General features: G+C 37.8%; 1 protein-coding gene and 2 pseudogenes across 1 annotated transcript in view; 2 read left to right on the top strand and 1 right to left on the bottom strand.

Annotated features, from left to right (window-relative positions):
- Nucleotides 1-24,625, bottom strand: part of ADGRL3 (adhesion G protein-coupled receptor L3) — a 436,049-nt gene that overhangs the window by 205,911 nt on the left and 205,513 nt on the right. Inside the window, exons 10-11 of the mRNA XM_088138611.1 lie at nucleotides 15,592-15,672; nucleotides 5,414-5,716 (exon numbers count right to left, since the gene is read on the bottom strand). Coding sequence (XP_087994737.1) covers nucleotides 5,414-5,716; nucleotides 15,592-15,672 — 384 coding nt within the window. The remainder of the gene's footprint in view (nucleotides 1-5,413; nucleotides 5,717-15,591; nucleotides 15,673-24,625) is intronic.
- LOC148216232 (uncharacterized) lies at nucleotides 13-5,193 on the top strand (annotated as a pseudogene).
- Nucleotides 7,907-8,155, top strand: LOC103067685 (transcription elongation factor 1 homolog pseudogene; annotated as a pseudogene).

Raw genomic sequence — 24,625 nt, 5'->3', positions numbered from 1 at the left:
ACAATATAAAACATGTTGAAGGACCAATCAATAAGACGACTTTCTGAAGAAGAGAACTCTTTTTCCCCCAGTATAAGGATTAACTTATATATTAGAAAAATCACGTCATGATTGAGACAGCAAATTTTGTTTTTGTTCCTGTGTATTTGGATTCCTGATATAACTATCTGGGCTGAAAACTCATGCTATCACTGAGAGAATGCAAAATAAACTTCCTGGCATGGATGTCTACTTTGAAGTCTGAAATTCTATACAGCCTTTGAACTCTTGGGGACTGCTCCCAGAGCTCAGAAAAAGCAGTCACCAGATTGTAGGGTTTAATGTGACAGAAAGGAGGTATTACTAAATACCAGTTGGGTGATCTTACGAAATGTGTTCAATGAAATGAATTTTTGTTTAACTTAAATTTAGATGAAATTGAAGCTTTTTTTTTTTTTTTTGCATTTAGTCACTTGCATGCCACTGAAAGGCAAAAGGAGTCCTCAGTCCACTCTATTTTATGGCAGGAATAACTTTTAACCACCACCCACCCACCCACCCCACTTTAGATAAATAAAGCAAGGCCTTAGGCTTTCATAGTTGATCTACTTTTAAGAAAAATCATACAGGGGACACAGATTGAAATTCATGGGAAAAACAAAATGCAAAATAATTCTATATGCCAATCCAACATTCTTTACATTTACATTAAAATGTTGAGGATTCAAAAATCTTTTTTCATAGAAAAAAATTAAACCCTCTGATAACTATTTAATAATTAGTAAGCACTAATTACAGTGTTTTTAAAAATATAGTCACTGACTCAATTAAAGCAAAGCAAAGCATCTTAATATTGAATCACACTAGTTCATATACACATTCTGAACATAGGAAGAAATGCCAGGTCAATCTGTAATAAGGCATCCCTCATCAGTGATTTAATCATCGATGAGAGGGCTGACTTAGCATGCATCACTGAGACCTGGCTGGATTCAGAGGTGGGGGGGGTAGCCCTCACAGAGTTGTGCCCAACCGGGTTTCGAGTGTGGCATCAGCCGAGAATCCGGGGCAGGGGTGGAGGTGTGGCAACTGTCATCTGGGAATCTCTTACAGCCTTCAGGGGCGCAGCACCACAGATCACCAGATATGAGACCCTGTTCATCAAATTGGGATTGCTGCTGTTGTACCGGCCTCCCTGCTGCATAGCAACTTCCCTGCCTGAGCTCCTTGATGCTATTTCTGGGTTGGCAGTGGAGTTCCCCAGGCTTATGGTCTTGGGGGACTTCAATTTGCCTTCTCTAGGGATGGGGTCTGAGGGGGCTCGGGAGTTTATGGCCACCATAACGGCCATGGGCCTATTCCAAATCATCCAGAGCCCGACATGGAACAGTGGCCATACACCGGATCTGGTGCTTCTGTCGGAACAGTGGCTATGTGATCTGAAATTGGGGGAGCTGCCCCCCTTGTCATGGTAAGATCACGCCCTGATTACAGTGGGATTCCCTAGCACCACTATCCACTGCAGGGAGGCTGGACCTATTAGATCGGTCTGCCCCCGGCAACTAATGAACCTGGATGAGTTCCAGAGGGAGCTGGGGGTTGTTCCTGTTGATCTGCTGCACAGTCCATCTGAAGCCTTGGTAGCCGCTTGGAATAAAGGGGTGACTGAGGACTTGGATTGGATTGCGCCATGTGACCTCTCTCCTCTCAGGGATCCCAGCACTCTCTGTGGTTTACGGAAGAGCTAAGGGAGAGGAAGCGAGAGAAGTGTAGAGCGCTGCTGGTGCTTGATGAGGGACGAACTCAACCGAACATGGGTTAGAGCAGCTATTCATGCCTACTCAGTGGCGATAACAGTGGCGAAGTGTCATTACTCCTCTGCTCTTATTGCGTCCGCAGATAGTCGCCCTGCAGCCCTGTTTCGGGTGACACAAGCCTCCTGCATAAGGATGGCTCAGAGAACCTTCTGCATGGATGTGTGCAGGAAATTTTACTGCAGGTCCAGTGGAGGTGCCTAGGGAGGAGTCTTGCCCTGTTATCTGGGAATAGTTTGAACCTGTTGGACCTGAGGAAGTGGACAGGGTCCTTGGGGCTGTGAGCTCAGCCACCTGCTTTTTAGATCCATGCCCCTCCTGGCTTGTGAAAGCAGCCTGGGGGGTGCCATGCTAGTGGGTTCTAGCGATGGTTAATGCATCTTTGAGCAAGGGGGTTGTTCCCTCACCTCTTAAGGAGGCCTTGGTTCGCCCCCTCCTCAAGAGGGCATCGCTAGACCCCAATTTTTGTCCAGTATCTAACCTCCCCTTTTTGGAAAAGGTGATTGAGAAGGTGGTTGCACAACAGCTTCAGAGGACCTTGGATGAAGTGGATTATCTGGATCCCTTTCAGTCGGGATTCAGGCCTGGGTATGGGATGGAAACAGCATTGGTCGCACTTTTGGATGATCTCTGGCAAGGGCGGGATGGGGGTTGTGCGTCCATCCTTGCCCTACTTGACCTGTTAGCGGCTTTCAATACCATCAACCATGGTATCCTTCTGGATTGGCTCAGAGGGTTAGGGGTGGGTGGCACTGTGTTGTGCTGGTTCATCTCCTCCCTCCAGGGCCGATTCCAGTCAGTGGTAGTTGGGGAGGAGAGATCCTGCTCTCGGCCCCTGTTATGTGGGGCTGCCACAGGTTTCGTTCCTCTTCCCCCTCTCCTATTTAACATACATGAGGCCGCTGGGTGAGCTCATCCGTCACCATGGGGTGCGGTATCGTCAGTATGCTGATGATACCCAATTATACATCTCTGCCCCTGGCGAATTAAGCAATGCTGTGAATGTCTTATCCCGGTGCCTGGAGGCTGTGAGGGTCTGGATGGGGAACAACAGGCTTCAACTGAACCCTGGGAAGACTTGGTTTTGGGGCCTTCTGGTGCTAGAGTTAAAAGCAGGTGGCAGTTGTGGCTAGGAGGGCCTTTGCACAGCTTCGTGTTGTGCGCCAGTTGTGCCCATTCCTAGATCAGAGGGACCTAATCACTGTCACTCATTCCCTGGTCACCCCGTTTGGATTTCTGTAATGCGCTCTACATGGGGCTGCCCTTGAAGAGTATCCAGAAGCTTCAGCTGGTTCAAAATGCAGTGGCGCGGGCAGTTATGTGTGCTCCTAGGGTGGTACACATTACACTTCTGCTTCGCAAGCTGCACTGGTTGCCAGTTTGCTTCTGGGTCCAATTCAAGGTGCTGGTTTTGACCTTTAAAGCCCTTGATGGCATGGGGCCAGGTTACCTGAGGGACCGCCTCTCACTGATTACATCTGCCCATCCCATCAGATCTGGCAGAGAAGGCATGCTGCAGATCCTGTCTGCTAGAAAATTACATTTGGCAGGTCCCAGGAGGCAGGCCTTCTCTGCTGTGGCACCCGCCTTGTGGAATCTTCTCCCCCCGGAAGTGAGATTAGCTCCATCCCTCTTAACATTCCATAAGTCCCTCAAGACTTGGTTATGTCATCAGGCCTGGGGCTCCCAGGGGACCGGGGAGATTTTACGATGGCTCCTTTATTAATTTTATCCCCTCCTGTTTTGTGTGTTTTTACAGTTTTTTATGTGTAATTGTTTTTATGTATTTTTTTAAATTGATGTACGTTGCCCAGAGTCACCTTGTGTGAGATGAGAGGCTATATAAACATGATAAATAAACAAACAAACAAATAAAATGCTAGGCGGAATGACTTGCCCCCCCCCCAGTCTTTGACGCCCTAATTCCCTGTTATGTTAGAACAAGAGCAGCTGTGTTTTAATTCCAGTTTACTAATTCGGATTTTAAATACAGGTAATGTCTCTGATCTTTTAATACTAATTCATGGAGGAGAGATATTTAATATTAATACTATAGCTTGGTTAATGAACTGACACATTAACCATATATTTAAGTCACTCTGTATCCTAAAATATCAGAGTAATATATAAAATACATAAAAACCTTATTATGCTACAATGTCATAGTTTTATAATTAACAATTATAAAACAGCCTCATATTAATAGTCTGCCTAATTGGTATAATACCAGGGCAAATAAAATCCCTGTCAGCAGCAATCAAATGTTATTCAAAGGGTAATCAAACGAAGGGCATCACCACTGAAAAGACATCTTCCCTTAATTTTACATATCTAAATGTATTTGACAAAGGAATTTAGGGAAAAGATTCTTTTGAAGATTGAAATGCCTGGGCAGATTGGTCAACTGTGAGGTGCTTCTTCATATATTATTGACTTTAAATGTAAGCACCAACACCTTTAATGCAGCTCAGAAGTGAATATGTAAATAGCATTCCTCATTATTAATTTGGGATGTCCCTATTAAAATTCAGGCAATTACTTTCTGTACTAACTGAAGCTTTTGTGCCATGAAAATCCATTTTCGTCAGCCTGATCCCTCAATACCTTGAACTGAAACAGTCTTTCAAACAAATTAGGCAACAAGGGTACATTAGCAACTGGAGGACAGATATTATTATTTCACAGGTCCAAAGAGAGCATCTTGAGATGGGATGTTTCACCATTAACACTGCCAGAAAACAATGCACTCTCATTTGAGCCACTTGAAAGTCTCTGTGACAGTTGCCCTAGCCAAGTTTCATCAGCTGCATTTGAAATAAGGCAAAAATACCTTAAAATAAAATTAAAATTAAATATTTTAATAAAATATTTAAAAAAATACTAAAAATACTGGACCTGCTTGTTTATGGTCAGCTAGACATGGCCTAATTTTAGGGCTGATTTCTTTTTCTTTTTTTTTAAATCAAAGCCACTCATATTTTTCGTGAAGCTTTTTGTCTTTAAATGTTCTTTTGTTAAAATTGTCTTACACTCGCTCTCTGTTATTCATTTTAATCCTTTAGTTTTATCTTTTGGCCTACTGCTAAGTGAAGCTTTTTAGCTTTACTTTTTCTTACATCTTTGAGCATACTGTTATAATTGCATTGTGCTGCTTAATGATGGCAATAAGAATTGATTTAGTTTGATTTACAACACTTGGGCTGGCATTCCATGCACTGTCCTGCTCATTTCAATGAGAAGGTTAGGGAGCTTGTTAGGAACTGTATCATAAGAGGGGACACCTGGAAGTTCCCTTTTTCTTTCCATCTCACCATCTCATAGCAAAATCAGGATTTCTGCAAGAAAACAGATTGAGGCAGAGGAAATTCTCTTAAATCGTTCCAGAATCCAGGGGCTCTAAATGGGCCAACCGTTGTTAAAGAGGTCATTAGTAAACATAATAAATACTTTTTGAAATTAATGTTTTTTTTAGCTCAACACAGACCACGGTGTTTTGCAAAGAGACAGAACGAAGGCAAAGGATTAGCAGGACTTTGATAACCTGTTATTTGGTTAGTATTAAGTAACTCCTGTTTAAATGGCTTAATAGAGCAAAGACATAGCATTAGGTTGGAGCTTACCTACAGTGCCTTTTGGGCATGGCTGCTTAGCCACCTGTCCTTGTCGAGTCTTAAACCACATGATCTCACGAGCTTCCACGGTTTCACAACTCTCCACTCCTACTGCAGGCAGCTGGGAAGATGCAGGTGGCAGATGTGTTGTCATTTCATTCGGGACATCCAAAGCTGGAGAAAGCGTAGTTGTGCTCCTGTTCTTTCTGCCCAAAGCTGATGCAGTGGTTGTGTGTGCAGTGCTGCTTGTAATAACTCGGCTTGTTGTGCCTGTGGTAGTCCCACCCAGACCTGTTCCTCCAGATGTTGATGCTGCCAATTCAAAGCAAAAGCAAGTTAGTGGCAAATCCTAGGTTTTTTAGTTCCCCTTCCCAAGCATGAAATGTTCTGCTAGGGTTGGGAGTATATGTAAGTTGCTCCTCTTTAGGAAATCCTACGATATTAAAATACCAGGAAAAAAATAAATAAATCCAACTTAATTGAATAGAGAAAAAATAATAAAGTTACAACAATGGCTAAATGTTAAGATGAACATACCTACTTGACATTCTGCAGGAATACAGATACACTCAAATGCTAATTGTAAGTTTGTGGTAAAACAGCCTGGATAATTCTGAATAATACATGGGACTATTTTATCATTGCATAGTACATATTTTAATCAGCAAATGTAGATAAAATCTAACAGCCTGCCTCTTGGAATTGTGATGCTCCATCTCTGGAGGTTTTCAAGAAAAGATTGGACTGCTATTTGCTCAGGATGGTCTGAGGATTCCTGCCCTAGAGAGATGGTTAGACTACATGGCCTCCAAGCTCCCTTCCAACCCCACAATTCTATGGTTCTATAATTAATTCTTGAAACTTGTGATGAAGCTAAATTATTTTTAGACTACTCCCTTTTTTTCTTTTTTAACCCCACGGAATGAATTCATCAGGAAACAAAGTTTTAAATATTTATTGAAAGAAGTGAGGGAGCAAAGAGGAAAAGCTAACAGATGATCAGCCATGGAGTTCAACTAGAAAAAAAGACAAGGGGGAGAGGGGACCGAATCTCTTGATTGCAAGGGATGTGTCCTGAGAAGTGGGGCGATTTGAATGACTGCTTCCTGCTAAACGAGTTGAGGCTGCTGCAGCGACTCCAGAAGAAATATAAGGCAGCCAGTTTCCAGGGAGTGATAAGGAAAACTGCGAGGGGTTCTAATGAACTTTCCCTCTAATTGAACATTCTTTAAAGACTGAGAAGGAAGCAAGAAGAAACTAAAGCCTTATGCTGGTGGTGACTTAATAAAGAAAAGGGAAGATAAATGGACAGTACTTTGCAGTCATGACCTGCAACACCTGAGACATGGTTGTGTTCTTCCATGAAACAAATGTAGATATAAATGATGCTTCTAGTAATGCTTGGGCAAAAGCTCAGAATTAGAGGAGTGGCCACATTTCAACTCATAAAGGAAGACAAAACTGAATTAGATCAAAGAAAGGAGGTTAGGGTTAGGGAACCAGAAGAAGCCAGTAAAAAGAAGAATCAAAGACGCATGCCTAATGGACAAGAATAAGAACCAGAAACAGATGACAAGAGAAACAGGGAAAGAGAACTATTGAACAGGAGTGTGCGTTGTCAAAGAGCAGAGGGAATGTAGCTGTGCCCTGCAAGATGAAAAGTTATGGTAACTCACTATTATGAGGAATAGAAACAAAGGTGTGCAAACTAGATCAAACTGGCTCTTGAACTTTGCTGTATACCAAGAACACAAATTGAAATTATGATGGAACTATCAAAATGTATTAAGTTATTGACAATTGTCCCTTCTTGTTCTTATCCATCCTTCTAGAAGTGTTTGCATGATCCAATATTTCGTCAAAATGGCAAAAGCAATGTTGCACCATTGCAATGCAAGCTCTGCCTCTGTTAAATCTGAATCATGATATCATACACAAGAATGAAAGGGGAAGAGCCTTGATTATGATAAAAGCAGTTGTCTCCTATATAGAGATAGGAGAACTGGGCAAAGGCTAAAACATGCTTCCACTGAATGACTTGCTTCAGATATACTTTTGAAAGAAGAGACTCTTGGTCTCTGGGACTACTGTATGTTCTCACTTCTCTAGATGATGGACTGTGGGCTTGAGATGGCTACACTGGCAAAAATTTATTTCACCAAAGCATGGTAAGACTTATCACAACAGCTTTAAACTGAATCTTATGATGGCTGGAGACAAAACTGTCTAAAGTAAGGACTTCAGATAAAGACATATACTGTAGGAAACATTTTGTTGTGATGGGACTAATTAAAACTCTCAGTGAAAAAATTGGAGAGAAAATATATTGCTTTTGGGAATGGTAAAGATGAGCTTGATCTCTTAATGCAGGAAATCAAATATGACACAACACATATAATTAAGACTGGTGGGATAACTGTAATAGAGAAATTGTTGAAAAGGAAGAGAACCTCTGGTCTCCACTGGAAATGAGGCCTGGGGGAGCTCTCCAACCAGGCAAAGATGGTTTGTAGGAAGTCAAAGCGGAAGCCTCCACCCAGGAAGATGACTGGAGCACTTGAGACCCAATTTACATGTCCCTTCTGTAACCACGAGAAATCCGGTGATGTTAAAATGAAAAGAGCTTGGAATATTGGGGTGATATCCTGTACTGTATGCCTGGAAGAATTTCAAACTCCAATCACTTATCTTTCAGAACCAGTGGATGTTTACAGTGATTGGATAGACGCTTGTGAGGCAGCCAATCAATAACAGTACCTGTAGAAGAACTTACTGGAAATTAAACATTGTTTCTTAATTCAAGGGTGGAGCTATTTTTTTCATAATGCATTGGAGATACAGCTGGACTGGGAAATGGTGGTTTTTGTGCTCTTTTTTTCTATCCAGTAATCTATCCTTTTATATGAATATTGTGGAGTTTAGAGACTAAAGACTCCCAGAAAAGACCTACAAGAGTGGGAAAGGTCAGTTTTTATTCAGGTTGGTGCTTGGGAAATTTCTCTCTGAAGACTGAAGTCTTAGGTTCAGTGCATCAAGTGCTGCTGCTCCACCTTTGTTCGTTTATTTTGAGCTTGTATAGAAGGGCTTCCACACAAGCTTCTCTACCATTCTGTGATAGTTCTTGGAATATTGCATCCCTTGTGGCCATGTTAAATTGCAAAGTATAATTAGCACGAATACATGGAATGTAAGAAAAAATAGCCCTATCTGGTCCCATGTTATAAGTTTTTAGATTTATCTAATGGAATAATAATCATGAAGACAACCTTTTTCTTAATAAAGTGTCTCCAGTTAGAATGGCAGCGTGTTCCCTGTGTGTTCTGACATGCCAGAAGTTGTATGCAGGACTCTTCGGTGGCACTGGGCATGGGATTTTGAGATACTGTATTACTATGTAATAAAGTTTAATTCAGAGAAAAAAAGAAAAGGAAGAGAAGCAATAAAAAGGGAGGAAGATTTGTACTGTATGCTAACATTTTCTAAATCTCCTCAGAAACCTAAATAAATAAAATTAGCATTAATGTAGGATAAAGCTAGCAGTAATGTAGGGTTAAAATAAGTGAAAATATGAATAAAAACATTATTGTTGGTGTCTACTGTTGCCAACCAAGCAAAGAGATGTGGATGATGCTTTCCCGAACAAAGTGCTTATTTTTCAAAGCAGCATGAAGTAATGGGGAACTTCAATTATCCAAGATCTTTTGGGAAACTAATTCTGCCAACCAATTTGTGACTTTTAGTTTTCTTTGTTTTGATAGTGTTCAGTAGGAGTTGAGGTAGTACTAAAAAAGTTGGGGGAAGTGACCACAAAATGCTGGAAGCTTTTATTTTTAGGGAATTTAAAGTTGAGTGTAGTCATATATGTATCTTGGACTTCAAATGGATTTTAATTGACGAAGAGCATTGATAAGTAGGATTCCATGGCAAGAGAAGCTAATGGAAAAGAAGTTAATGATGGGTAGGAATTTCTTAATAAAATATACTTTAGAGTGCCATTGCAAAAAAATTTCAAGGGGAAAAAATGGAAGATAATGTTTGTACAAATAGCTTAATGATATTAGCTTAATGAATATTATATATATAATGGAAAGAGAGACAGATCACCAAGAAACAGTACAAAAATATACCCCTGAATTCTAGAGACAGAAAAAGTTAAAATGAGTTGTGATTGAAGGATGAACAACAAAAAGGGTTTGTTTAGAAATGAAGAAAAAAGAGATGGAGAGGAATGAGAAGAATAAAAAGTATGCAGCCTGCTGAATGAAAAACTACTCAAATCCTAGTTTAATTTGATGTTCTTCAACAAGAACATATGTGTTTCACTAGACAATTGTGAAGAGCAGAATATAGCGGCATAAGCAAAGCTTGAAAATGATAGAAGCAGAGTCAGCAAACTGAACCAACCTGAATGAGTTTTAAAATTTAGAGCCAGATGAATTGCTACTATGGCATTGTGGGAACTTGCTGATGGTCTGGCTGAAATTTTATTACTGTTATCTTTGACAAATCCTAAACAAAAGCTGACATGTCAGACAGAAGGAGTGCAAATGTTGTGCCTATCCTCAAAATTGGGGAAAAGGGGAGCCAGGGAAATATAGTCAGACATCAATAACTGATCATGATGTGACTTACCAATAAAGCACATTGAAACAGTAAGTAATAACCAGAAGCCAGTATGGATTTGTTAAGAACAAGTCTCACTGGATTAACATTGTCCCTGATTAGCAAACAAATTAAATGTAATCAAGATAGCATAACAATTAAGTGGATATATAGCTGGTTCAGAAATTTTACCTAAAGCATGTTCAACAGTTGGTCATTAAATTGGATGAGGAACTGACTACTACACTTAAAGAAAGAGTTGGACAAACTGAGCATTTTCAGAGAGGGACAATGAGTATAAGCGGGAGACCTGAAACTAGGTCCTAAATTGAATGAAGAGAGATTTAAGGAATACTAAGTTTTGAGAAGAAGAAACTGAGATAACTCTTCAAAATATCTTAAAGGGTATCACACAGGAGAAAACTAAGAAAGGGCAGGATCTAGAATAATGGTTAACATTTAGGGGGTTTGTTTAAAAACAATTATAATTATTTGATAGTGGAATCAATAATTCAAAGCGGTTATGGGTTTCCTACAGTGAAATGCATTCAATCCAAGGCTGTACAGCTATCTCTTGTGGATCTTCTAATTCGGATTATGGCACGGAAACAGGATTGGATGAGCTCTTCAAACATATGATTCTTAGGGAAATTTGCAAAGTTTCTTCACTACGTTTTACTGGAAGAAAACTACAGTATTCCTTTGTACAATGAAATTTAAGTTATAGGAAGGCAGATTCTGTTAGGGGAAAAACATAAGAGTCATTTAGTAGCAGAACCAATTACTCAAACAGCTAATGGGCTTTACTTCACTGGAATACTTTCAAGGAAAGTCTGTTATGGATGCTTTAAGTTGTATTCCTGCATGGAACAGGAAACTGGATTTTTTCCTTTACATTGTTTTATTGTATTATAAAACACAGGTAATACATTATATTATTCGGGTTCAGTGGTATTTATACAGTGTTGACTGGAGATTATTAACACTCTGATGTTTAGAAAATTTAAACGTTTACAGATAAAAAGTAGTTTATATCAATATTAACTATGATTTCTAGAATGTTAATGTTGATAAGCATGAGGTTGTTTAAATTTTACATCTAAAGCTAAATGTGGCATTAACAGACAACTACAAAATACCTGGAAACTGGATTTGATGGCTTCTTCCAATTTGTTGATTGTACGGATTTTTTTTTTTTTTTAAGTTTGACTCAAAAAATGTTTCCCAACAAGAAGTTGCTGTGATTAACTGGAAGAATAAGTATATAAAGCATCATTCATGTTGGGGCCTTTCAAACACAGGTGCCCAAAATTTTCATGAAATCCAGTGTGGAAATGTTAAACAAAAAGAATGCATACTGAGAATTTTGTTACTGAATCAAATATATACAATTTGGAGTTTCATCAGTGTTCTGTGATGTGGATTTTCTATTCCCAAAGAGTCTGCTTATGTTGGACAATCTCCTTACTGTTTGACTTTTTCTTGTAAATACTTAGTTGTTATAACAAATGCTTTTGTCTTACAATATCTGCAAAGCTGTTTTCCTAAGATACACCAAGCAGAATATCAGCACTTTAAAGTAAAAAGGAGGTTGCAATGTAAATGTGAAATGTGAAATTTGAAAGTTATGTAGGTTGGTTTAAGTTATAATCTTGTTCTCCATGCCAGAAGTGAGCAAAAGGCTCGATGTAATGGTCTGTGGGAATATCCTTGACAGGCAGGAGGAGGAAGAGCTGCAGGCAGGGCAACAGTCAGATAAGAGTCATCTCAGTCCACAGAAGGAATGGGGACATGGGAAGTGTCTCAGAAAGGACCCTTCCTAGTTCCTGGAAAGTGAAGGCAAAGGAGCGGACAAGTCCTTTCAGACTTGCAAGATTCTGTTACTGTAACCTGACAATAAAGGTAATGTTAGCACTCGTGGTTTTGGTTTCTTGGCTGGACTACCTTGAAGGGCTGATGCTACTGAAGGAAAAAGCAGTTTTTTCATGTCATCTTCCAATGCTGGGCATTCAATTTCAGTTCTTTTCTTTCAACAAAGTATGATGCAACTCAGAAAAATGGGCAAAATATCACAAATATTATTGACAGAAGCTTCTAATCATGTGTGTGTGCCTTCGAATCCGTTTCTGACTCCTGGCAACTGCCTGGACAAGTCCCTGCAGTTTTCCTGGCAGGATTTTCAGAAATGATTGGCCCTTGCCTGCTTCCCAGGGCTGAGAGAGAGTGACTGGCCCAAGGTCACCCAGCTAGCTTTGGGACTAAGCCAGGACTAGAACTCACGGTCTCCCAGTTTCTGGCTTGCTACCTTAACCACTACGGCAAACTGGCTCTCTTTTCTAATCATGAGTTGCAGGCTAAAAAGAGCCTATATGCATCCTTGTAGCCCTCACATAGGTGGACAAATGAATAGCACTCTGGGAAGACAGTTAGCTGCGTCGTGGAGTTAGCTGAATTGCATGTTCTCATAGAGCTGACTCAAAGACACCCACGTGCTGCGTCTCTTAGCAGAAATTGCTGCTCCCATGAAGCACTCTGCTCTTGATTTGTTCATCCTGAAATCCTCTGCAAAGAGGAGACGTGAGGTTTTCTCACCATATAAAGAAGGAGATAAAAGTGGGTATAGAGAAAGGCTTATCTTCAAATGGATCGTCTGTCCCTGAGACAATCCCAGAGACAGAAAGCAAAAAGAAAGTAGTCACCAAAATTAGAAAAGAGAAGCATAAAAATGGAATAGATGAGAAGGAAAAGAAGTGATCGATTTCAACCCCAACTGAAACTGTTTGTGAAGCAAGTATGAGCTGTGAACTGGAACATTCCTGTTATATTGTAGATGTTGCACTTGTTATCATACAATAATCACCACAAAACCAACTCTCCTTCCTTCCTTCCTTCCTTCCTTCCTTCCTTCCTTCCTTCCTTCCTTCCTTCCTTCCTTCCTTCCTTCCTTCCTCCCTCCCTCCCTCCCTCCCTCCCTCCCTGAAACAAAGGTCAAAATATTTTTGCCTGGAGAACACTTTTTCCCCGCTGTTTTCCTTTTTCTCATAAGTGTTTTTTATCAACTGATTGACTGACATGCAACTTTATTGTTATATAGCCACTAGCAATAAGAAAAGAAGGCTACAGTTTTAACATGTCACTCTATAAAATTAGTTTATACTCAGAGCAGGCAACCTGATGTCTTCTACATGGTCTGTATCTCCCAGAATGTCATGTCATTGGCCATATTTACTGGAGTAATAGAAGCTGAAGTATAAAACATTTGGAGGCACAATATTTTTTGGTATGATTTTGGTAACAAAATAATAATTAACACATTATTAAACAATAATAACAACACAAAGTATTAAACAGCATGACAGGAACAAGAAAATTGATCTGTAGGCCTGGATTATTCTTCATCCCTAAACTACCAAAGGACATAATCTGAGAATGCTTGCCAAAGTGGAACTTATGTTAAACTGTAGTATAGCCTGGCCACAATCATGCTTAAACACACTGAACCAGAAAAAGCCTTAGTTTGTCTACTTGCTATTATCATATGGTTCTAAACCAGCTATAATTAGCCTAATTTTTATCTAATCCATCATAAGTGATAGAGCAATTCATAATTGAGAAAATAATATATAAATACTAAATTTAAAATAAATTGACCTTGTTGCTTCTACTAATTCCAATGAGGAGTGTTTTAAATGTTTTTAGAAAGCAAAATAAGATTAAATAAATTTCTTTTCAAATATAATTAGCTTTGAAATTAACTTTGTAATATCTAAAATGGTTTACTTATCATTTTAACAAGTCAAATAAAATTGATAAATTAGAAAGGCAAGAGAAAATGCATTACTATTGCCCTTTTTTTAAAAAAAAAAAAAGGTGGACAGACACTTTGATCATAAGGCTTTGATCCAGAGTTAGTAGAAGCCCTCATACATGTAAGACACTGAAAAAGGACCTACTCTTTTTTAGAAAGCTCTTTGGGATTGGGGTTGGGGTTGGGGTTAGGGAAGAAAAAGGAAGACAGGGGAGGAGTTTTGATCTGGTCCAAGAAGAAATTACTCATTGATGTAGTGATAATACACATTTACTCTGAAATATATAATTTATTTGTACTTAATATGTGGCTTACATAACAGTAAAGGTAGTTGTGTGCCTGCCTCTAAACAAGATCCCTAATGATTTTCATTCCCCTTCTGTTAACCTGTTTCAGTTTCTCTGTACCTTCTCACTGAGGACTTTGAGCACCATAGAAGAAAGATCTCTTTCACGATTTGGAAACCATTTAATACCTATGCATTTGATTTCTGTTTCTTAACTGAAAAAACAATGCATTTATCTCTTGTTAAATTTCATTCTGTTATTTTTCAGCCCATTTCTTTAACACACGATAGCTTTGAATTTTTTTTTCAAATGGCATGGTGCACTTTATCAACTACTTTGTTACAAAGAAGATACATCTTATGTCTATGTGCATTCCCAGAATCTCCTGGGAAGAAAACTGATCAAAATAAGAAATAAGGTTAATTTGGCAATATTTGTTCTCTAGAAATGCATATTTATTTCTAGTAATTATCACATCATTTTAAAGGTGCTGTTTGTGATCTAGAATCTTCCTGGGTCTTTAATGGTTTGACCGATCTTTAATTACCTGGATTCTCCTTTTCCCTTTTTTGGAAGATATGGCATTTATCCATTTTATGGGATTTCTCTAGGATAATACATAAAGGTTTATCCAGACCAGTAGCAAATTACAGAAGATAAACTTTCAGCCAAACTATCTGCCAGAGCATCCCTTCAGAGCTGAAGATGGTCTAGTTAATTTCCACTATTAAAATGTTTGATATAATTGTATAGTAATACTGTCTATAATAGCACTGACAGTGAAATAAAAGATAGAAAACTGAATTCTTATACTGGAAAAAAATAGAAAATATACATACTTCCGTTCACCCACCAGATAGCAGCTTAAATTTGATAGCAAGTGTTCTATGCACACTGGTACTATTTTTGTTGATTCTAAATTGTTTTGAGATTAATGGTGTACTTTTATGTTTTTTCTAACTTATTTATTTATTTAGCAAATTTATATAGCTGCCCATCTTGCAAAAAGTGACTCTGGATGGCTTACAAGCATAGTAAAAACTAAAACCATATCACAATGCAAAAAACATTAAACAAAACAAAAAACATCAAACAAAAACAAAAATTAAAAAAATGAATAAAACATAACTCTAAGCAGATTAACAAAGTATGTGTCCAGTTATATTATACAAATTATAACTGATTTTAATTTTAGGGATTTTTTTTATTCATTCTGAGTAACAATGAGACCCAGATAGTATGACAGAAGCATTAGAAAAACAGTCATGGATTAAATGTATGAAAATAATTCAATAAAATACCTTGGGAACAATACATGGATCAAATCTCATCCCAGAAAGATAAATATTTTCAAATCTGTTCATCCACAGCAAATCCTTTCTAGGACTGAACATTTTGTAGCATCAATAATGTACCAATAATCAATTAAAAAACCCCTCTGATTAACAGATTAATCTTTTCAGTGCAGAATTATTTAATTACCAACTCACCCTTAAATGATTGTCTCTCAAGATCTGAGTCTAGATGAATTGGAGGAACAAGATAGGAAACTTGACCATGATGCACCTGCCCTGTTGACAAACAGAACACATGAATTTCTAGACCTTCTATTCATATTGGGAGTTTTAATTCACCCCACTAAAATAATCTTATCGTATTCAAATTAGGTAATATGAAAGTGTATTATTAAAAGGGCTAATACAGGTAATATAATGACCCATGAAGCAGAAAGCAAGAACAGACCAAGAAATAATATGCTGAAAAAAAAGAGAGAAACAACAGGAAAGGAAGAAAGATTAATTCTGTGATATGAGTTAGGGCTAAAGGGAGATCCTGAATCTGCTAACATTGATGAATATATTTCTCATTTCTTACAGTAGTAGTACAAATAAATGTTTACTTCACAATGTAATCTTATATTTTACATAAAACAATTAAGTTCCACCTTTGGGTCCTAGAAATCAAGGATAATGGGATGGGAAAGCATGAGTTGGCATACATGTAAAAGAAGTTGGCATGGGGACGGTTATGTTTGAAATCCCTGAATATCTTCTTTGCTGCCTGCCAGGTTCTCTGCCTGACCTGGCATCAACATCATTACCATGTTGGACTGCTGCAAATCAAATGCCAGTTGAAGCAGGCATCCTTTTTACTTAGCCCAGGTTAGACAGGTTGGTCGAAAGCATTCTGCAGAAGCAGGTGCTTTGTCATGTCACCATCAAGTTCCTCCCCCAATAGTCATTTTGCAAGAGCGCCCACTGCATATGCTATTCTCTAACGTCTACAGGCATCCACCAGGTCAAAAAAATTAGGGACCCTTAAAGATTTCATTTATTCAGTACTTTGAAGCAAACTTACTTGATTTTCATTTCCCAAATCATTTCTCTGAACACTGATAAACAGATTAGTCCTTGTCCAATTAGTCCAGACTGGTTATTAAAATATTTTACCACATAATCAGTTACACATGATTAATACACACAATTAACATTAATAACTATATTAATATAGTTAATTATTAACATTAATAACTATATTATTTTATATTAGTTCATTCTGTCCATTGTTTGCAGACTTAGTTGCAGCAGTAATACTCTAGTAAACTTAAATTATCCACATTATTTATAATGGAAATTCATATTATAAATGGTCTTGTACAGCTCTCAGAATTACCATCAAAATTCAAAAGTAAGATTTTCTGTCAATGTTCGCCACTGTGGTCTCCTTGCATTTTATACCATAGTGATCTGAAAATTTCATTTTTTTCAACTCTTGATGCATCTATCAAGTAGGAGATTAGCTACTTTATATAATTTAGAAGAAGTTAAGTGGAATGTCATAACTTGGCATATTTCCTTTCATTCTATGATTGATATTGCAATGTTTTTTTCACATTGGGCAGTTCCATAATATATGACAAAAAAAACTTATTTCTTTCTGGTATGTCTAGTAATTTTGATCATTTTTATTTATTTTCTTTGGAAGTAATGGACTCACCTATCATCTTATAACTTTGTAAAGTTTTTCCCTGATTAATACATTCAATTAAAAAAAAAAACATAGATTCCTACATAGATACTTGAGCATTTTCCTGATACCATCTTTAATTTGTTCCCATTGAGCGTAACAGCTTAAAACCAGTTTATACAAAAGCAGTTTAATAAATGCTATTTATCTTATTATTAATGCTTATGGTCTAAGCTATGTAATTGACCTTAAATACTCAACAAGTGAATTTGTTTGAAAATATTCCAAATCTAATGGAGACTAATAATGACATTTCTTCTTTATGTCTAAATAAGAGACTACAGAATTTGAAGTTATAAAAGCTTTATTGATCTTTTTAATTTTTTCCAGATATTGAAACGCAAGCCAAATGATATTTCTAATTCTTATTTACTGTATGTGATGGGATGTAACAAACCTTTCTCTCTGAAATCCATAATAGATTGAAAATTAAAGTATTTTTAATGTCATCTACTGTAAAAATATTACCCTCCCATAACAGAGCTTGTGAAGATGCATTCATCAGGGCTTTTTTTTTTAAGAAAACAGATTTTGGTTCTTAATATCCAATCTTGTATCCAATTAATGTAGTATGTTGAAGGCTGAAAATCAGGATCTTTTGTACAGAATGGAAGCATGCTGCTGCTTTATTTTTCTTTTGTACAAATGGGAACGTGTTGCTAATATCAACTTGCTCCTCTTATCAACCGCTTCTATCTCCTGAAGCACACGGTTGGGATGTTGCCTAAGATGAGCGCTAAAGATGTTGGGGGGTGGGAGCAGTATATGGAGGTAACTAGGCAGGAGTGAGGAGCTAGTGATCCAGAGCAAGAAATCAAAAGGAGCAAACAAGGGAAGACCTGGAGATTGTATAGACGTGAATAGGAATAAGAGGCACCTAAGCTACAAAGAGTTAGAATAAAAAGGAAATTAAGCAAATAGGCAACTTTAGAAACTAGTTATGTAGGCTTACCACTTTTGGGTGATGGAATTCTTTGAGCCTGGGAATGAAAACTGACATTTCCAAAATATAGAAGAATAAGAACATATTTCTGTGGTATAAATAAGTGATGAACATCCTCCTAATTCTGTTAGAAGGAGGATCAAAGGCAAAAGGGAGTTGAGTTTACTTTAATGTATTCAACAGGAATGAGGATCATGGTACATATATCAAGTTTCCAAGATTATGTAACCTAGCCTTTTTTTTTCCTTTGCATTAAATCTGACTTCTCAGAATCTGTGTGAGAATCTTGCTATCTTGGTTATGAGCTTCTGTAAGGGGCTTGATACTTTGGTAAGTAAATAACTTCCCATCCTGAGGAACAGGCATATTTAAAGAAGACCAGGTAGCAAGCTAGTAAAGTAGTAATGGTGTGGGAACTATCACTATAATGTATATATTGTACTATATATGACATTTATAATATGATTGTCATGGGCAGAGGTTATGAGTGTATGCTTATTATAACCAGCATACACATTCATGGAGTGCAAGTTAGTTAATTCCGAATTGCTGACGCAATCAGAAATGCCAGTGGGTGAAACCTTCATGGATGGGATAGCATTATCCTTTTGCTAGGGTTGTTAGTCTTCAGTTACTTAGAATGAGAGCTTAGGGGAAAGACGTATCACCTGAAGAGATTAGGAATGAGATACAGTCCTTGTAGATGAACTTGCATCCTCTCAAAATGAGAATATTCCTCTACAATCACTTCATCTGGGGGACAATTGCAACATGTCTCCCCACAATAATTTAGTACTAGGGACAAGCTACTATTCATCAGGCCAAAATTCTCAGGGTCATTTTGAGAGGAAAAGAAAATTATTTGTATTTCTCTTTGTGGCAGAAGATGCAGGGCGGAATTGGTATTATCAGCAAAGCAAACTGAAGAGTCAGGTTGTGATGTCAATAGGCAGAGCTCTAAACCTTCCTGTCAAATTGAAAACCAGTAAATAATTGGTCTAGGAAGTATTCATTTGAGATTTCTTAAATAACTTGAACGTGAAATTGCTGAGCTTCAGCAAACTATGTAAGAGATATGGTCTTACAGAATGTTCCATAGTTCTAGAGGAATACAACATGTCTAATATATAACTTCAATTTTTACAAAGGGATCCTAGGAGGCTCCAGGAAACTGCAATCCAGTTAAATATTCCCAGAATTTGGAACTGAATATTGGAATGGACTGACTTTCTGCACCTAGAATCCCCACTAGGGATAAAGATGTAGAGATGCTGTCAGAGACACTCTGCACTTTTATCGCCTGTCCTTGTTCAAAAGACTTACTTTGCATGCCACTATGTAACATGCCTCCAATTGGGTAGACTGTTTTTTTCAGGGCTTTCATCACTTCCTTCCTCTTCAGCTGTCTTTCTCTTCTGAGCCTGATCTACGTGGTTCAGCTCCTCAGTCAACCAGCTTTCTCTTCATAATGGAGGAGAGCATACTAAGGCTCTTAGTTGTGGATAGAGTGGAGTAATTTAGGCTTTCCTATCACCATATTATTTCCTAAATAAACCTTATCTTTATTTGCATGCATGCAAGCACCAGCCTCAAGAATGTTTCTCCTAAGTAGTCTTTCCCTCTCCACACATTAGTTCTTCTGCGTAATAGTGTCTACTATTTCACAGCGTACGAGGCCATCCCATTACCCGCCATACACTACACTGTCTCTTCTGTGCTGTTGTAGTGCTTGATAAAGAGCTGGAAGCCACTTTGTGTCCTTTTGAGCTCAACACTGTCCTCTCCCTTAAAGGATTGAAAACATCCCATCTGTTCTGGGGCAGATTTATTAAGAACTTCAAAGACGGAATTTTCTCTTCCCTTCTTCTATCAATTCCAAATCTTTGCTCCATACAAGAATCCAAATTAAAACATCCCAGACAAATGTCTCTTCAGCCCCTTCTTGAACCTTAGTGAAAAAGGCCCATAGTCTACCTAGGTAATTGGTTCATAAAATTCAGTAAGAATGTTATTATTTCATGTCATGCCATATTTTACCTCTACAATGTTTAAAGTGGAGGGCGTGGGTTTCTTCTGCCTGACATTTTTTCAGAAGCTTGAAGTGAGCTATCATATTATTCTCAAAGGTGAAAATCTCAATCTCTCCTCAAAGCTCTTAGTTTCCCGTCCCTTGCTCATCCTCATTAATCTTTAAACCTATTCTAGATTCTCTTTAATGTGCACACTAGTGGAGTCAGAGCTGACCATGAATGGCCTGGAAAGTGAACCACCATGCAGATACTATAAACAAGCTAAACTCCATATTGAGAAAAAGTGTTAAGAATGGCATTTACATAAAGATGTAACCTTACAGTGTGACCATGTTTGGAATACCATTTACAGCTCTGCTCGCTGCACCTCCAATAGGACATTACAATGTTCAAAAGGAAAATCGCCCAGCATTCATCTCAAATGCACCAGTGGGATAGGCTGAACAGCTTCAAAACTTTCATCTAATTAACTGCAGCCTATCAGTTGAACATTTAATATGTATGACAGAATCCTTGATGACTTAACTTGATATTTCAGTACTTTAACTTTCTTTTACAGTGCTGTGCAATGCAGCTTTATCCTGGAGTAAGTCTCAGAGTGTTTAAATTCTCTACTACATTCCTAATCTCTTTTGGGGATTTGTTTCTTTCAAATCTCTTTCTGTTGTTTTAGGCTGCTTTATTTTTAACAGTGTAATCCTTTGCACATCTATTCAGTATTCATCCCCACTAAGTACAATGGTGCTTAGTTCCAGGAATTTATGCATAAAATTTCAATCCTAATCTCTCTGTTTCGGGGCTATTAAATTTTTATCCCAGCCCCCATATTTTCATTTCCTACTTACTGCAACGAATTCTGCTCTGGAGTAGAGAAATACACATTTAATGGAACACTCTAATGTTTTGTTTGGTGGGGCAGAGCATTCAACCATTATTATGCTCATATTCATCTTTCATTTAGTTCTTAATTTTTCAGAAATAAGCTTTTCCTGTACTGGTAGTCCCCAGTTTAAGAATAGTTCTGTTCTCAAGGTCTGTCCTTAAGTCAAATGTGTATGTAAGCCAAAACAGCATTATTGTATAATATTGTATAAGTAGTATTGTCTAATGAACTTAAAGCATTGTGTATTTAACTCGAATCATTGTGTATTTAACTTGAATTTTGCTACAATAGGCTCCATTCTTAACTATGGGTCATCCATAAACCAGGCGTTCTTAACCCAGGGACTACCTGTGATAGAAAAATGTGTATATTTCCAAGCTATTCTTTTTTCACAAGTTAGTATATCAATCTTTTCCCCCCACTTCTCCACTTGCTCTTTGAAATACTGATCTCTAATTTAACTTGCTTCTGATTGTCCTTCCAAGTAATAGGCATTTCTCAGGGGTAGAAGGTGGGCTCCAAGGTCTGCTTTTGGGTGTTGTGAGGATTTGCTCTTGTTCTTGTGCTTATGAACTCTGAGAAATAACCTGCCTGTTTTCCCAGTGTGCCTTTTCATGGAACAGATTTCTCTCCTCCACATTTTTCCAGGATCATGCGTTAGATTCCTCCTCTATCAGCATTAGCCTTCTTCTCATAGATAGCATAACATTCTGTGTGTACTGAACATCATCAGACGTTCTTGAGTTGTTTTCTTTTTGAGAGATCTGTTTTGAATCTTTTGCTATTCTTTGCATTTCACCCAGATGCAAATCAATTGGAACTTACTCTTATAGACATGTTCCTAGCTTGGGCTCTATTACACATGAAAAAGCAGCACTACTGCTAGGAGTTGCCAGCTGCATGACCAAGGCAAGCTTCACTGAAGTCCTAGGAGGTCCAGGCAGTCCAATATGGGAAGAGGGTCCAGCAAATGGCACCTGAAGAGCTTCTTCACCATCACTCTTAATCGGGTGGGACAAGGAGTCTGGCAGGTACTCACGGAATCATCTGGGGAGCATACTGATGCTGCATGCATCAAGTTGCCTACCCTTGCTCTGCGTAATTGATTCCACAATTGAACTGCCCTTGCCCTTAAGATATTTCTCCCTACAGTCAACTGAAATCTATTTTACTGTAACTTAATTCCATTACAGTTCTACCTCCAGAATTAATCTTTGTCTACTTCGATGTGATAGCCTTCCAAGTGTTTGAACAAGACTATCATGCTGTTTCCCCTTTCAGTCTTTTCTTCAGTATATCCAATTCCCTCAATATTTCCTCATGTTTTTATAGGTAAGGGCTAGCTTCTGTGATCTCCTCTGATTTGTTGTGTCTATACCCTATTTAAAACATTAAAGCCAGAACTGGATGAAATACTCTAGATGTGGTTTGATTAGGGTGAATTAAAGTGAACCTCTAAGCTTTTGTGAGTTGGAAACAATATTTCTATTAATCTAGCCTAAAATTGAGTTAGCTTTCACTGCAGCTGCTTCTCAGTTGTGATTCATGTTGAGCTTGTTATAAATGACAATTTGATTATGGCAAGAAACGATTCATATAAGGTCAGGCTTCTCCTACCCTGTATGTATGCATCTGTCTTTTTGTTTTGTTTTGTTTTGTTTGGCTTCAGTCTTGGTTGTTTTGGCTCCGATTCCTTTCCAGAGTAAGTTATAAACAATACTATTAATATGTCCAATGTTCTAATTAGAAATGTGTAAAACAGCCCAAATTCTGTCTGTTCACAGTAGCATTTAAAAAACTAAAAATCCAGCAACAAAATTTGCTGTTATATATCCCCTAATAAAGGTATTAAATTTTTTATTAATAATACCTATAAAAATAATAACTATTTATATTATTTTTCTGCACCTTTATATATATATAAGCAACTTTCCTATATAGAAGTTATTTTATGCAACCCACCACTGCCACTGATGCAGCTTTCCCAAATGTTTATTACTTCCTCACCCAACTTTCTAAAATGCGTGCTACATTTTTAAATTGTGTGCAATGACAGATTCTATTTTACTTTGAAAGAAATATACCACACAGCTTCTTTTATACTCCAACTTCTAATTGCCCTATGAGGTAGAAAAGATACAGCAGACATCAAAGAACTGCCATCTTCACTTATTGCTGCGTTTGCCAACTCCTCCTTCAGAAAGGATATTGGAAGCAACTGCCCAGTGAGAAGGAACAACAGGTTCATCTACTCTGGGGATGGTGGTATCATCCTGCTCCCCTTACTTGCAGTGTTAGCTTTGATGAAAAGCTAGAAACATAGAGCTACAGCTGGGCCTTGCTCTTCCCCTCCAAGACAAGTAACGTCAGCCTGCATTTCAGCTGTGCAAGGAAAACAAGGTTTATTAGACTGTTCCTTAAAGGTCTTCTGAAGCTTAGTTTTGAACTGTGAGTCCTTTTGCTCACAGCTGGGTAACATTAAGAATTGATCTGTAGTTTTCCCTTACATCCAAGCTTCCTATCTTTTGTCCTTGTTTTTATACTGTAAACATGAGGGCAAGGACTGGCTTGTTCTTTGATCTTCAAACTCCTGTTGGGCCTTTTCAGCTGTAAAAACTGATCAAATACTTTAAACTACCTACATATTCAGCACAGATACATACTTGGAACAGATACATACTTAAACTTGTTGATAACGATAGTTTAGTCACCTATATTATGTGCCTACCTATCTAGACATTGGTTGGAACAGCTGAAAGCCTCAAAAGAATCATTTTTTACCCTGTGCTTTATCATGAATTCAGTCAAAATAGGTATGTTGGCACTTCAGAAGAGATTATAATTTGTATAGCTTGTTGGTTTTATTAATATTTCAATTTTTAATTAATAAACTATCTTAAGGCAAACATAAGGAAAGAATCATTATTTGTTTTATTTTTTGTAGAAATGCATTTCAGCAATAACGTATCAATCAAACTACTCTGAGATCTTTTTGTCTGTTTTTATTTCCTTGTTATCTTCCAACTTTTTTCGATATAATATTTGCTAGGATGTTAATTAATATACTACTTACATTGTCCCCTCTTTGAAATCATTGGTGGAGAAGTTAAATAGCACTGCTTACTGTGGTTTTGTTTCTATTCTTCCAACTCTGTTGCAGACAGCATAATTGGGGAAAGAGTATATTTTTAGGGGGCACATATTCCCATTAGCAATTTCATTTAGTGATAGTTAGATTCATATCAAAGTGAGTGTTCTGCATTTTTCATCCTATGGTGGTGTTCCTTGGTGACTATGTATCAGAACTTTACATTGCATTGCAATGCAACTTGACAGTAGAGATTGGCAAACTAGATAATGCCAAATATAGGTTATGTAATCTGTATAGATTATGCCCGCTTACACTTCTCAGAGATGAGAGTTTTAGCCTCGAAAACATTCTTAATATAAATTCAGGTAGTTCAACTGTATATTGCCTGTTGTGACTGACTATGATATTTTGGAAAATAAACAAGACAAAGAAAAGAAAAAGCAGCAGCAATGTCTCAAAATTACTTTTTTAAAGAAATAAATAAAATTGTAAGACGTACCTGTGTTTTCATGAAAACATTTTAGGGGGACTTAAAGGAGTGCTACCACAT

This window comes from Python bivittatus, unplaced genomic scaffold (assembly GCF_059951505.1).
Source record: "Python bivittatus isolate LINGU-HERP-01145 unplaced genomic scaffold, Pbiv_v1 ctg000270_np1212, whole genome shotgun sequence".
NCBI lineage: Eukaryota > Metazoa > Chordata > Lepidosauria > Squamata > Pythonidae > Python > Python bivittatus.
The sequence above is the reverse complement of the archived record's forward strand: the minus strand, read 5'-3'. Positions and strand labels throughout refer to the sequence as shown.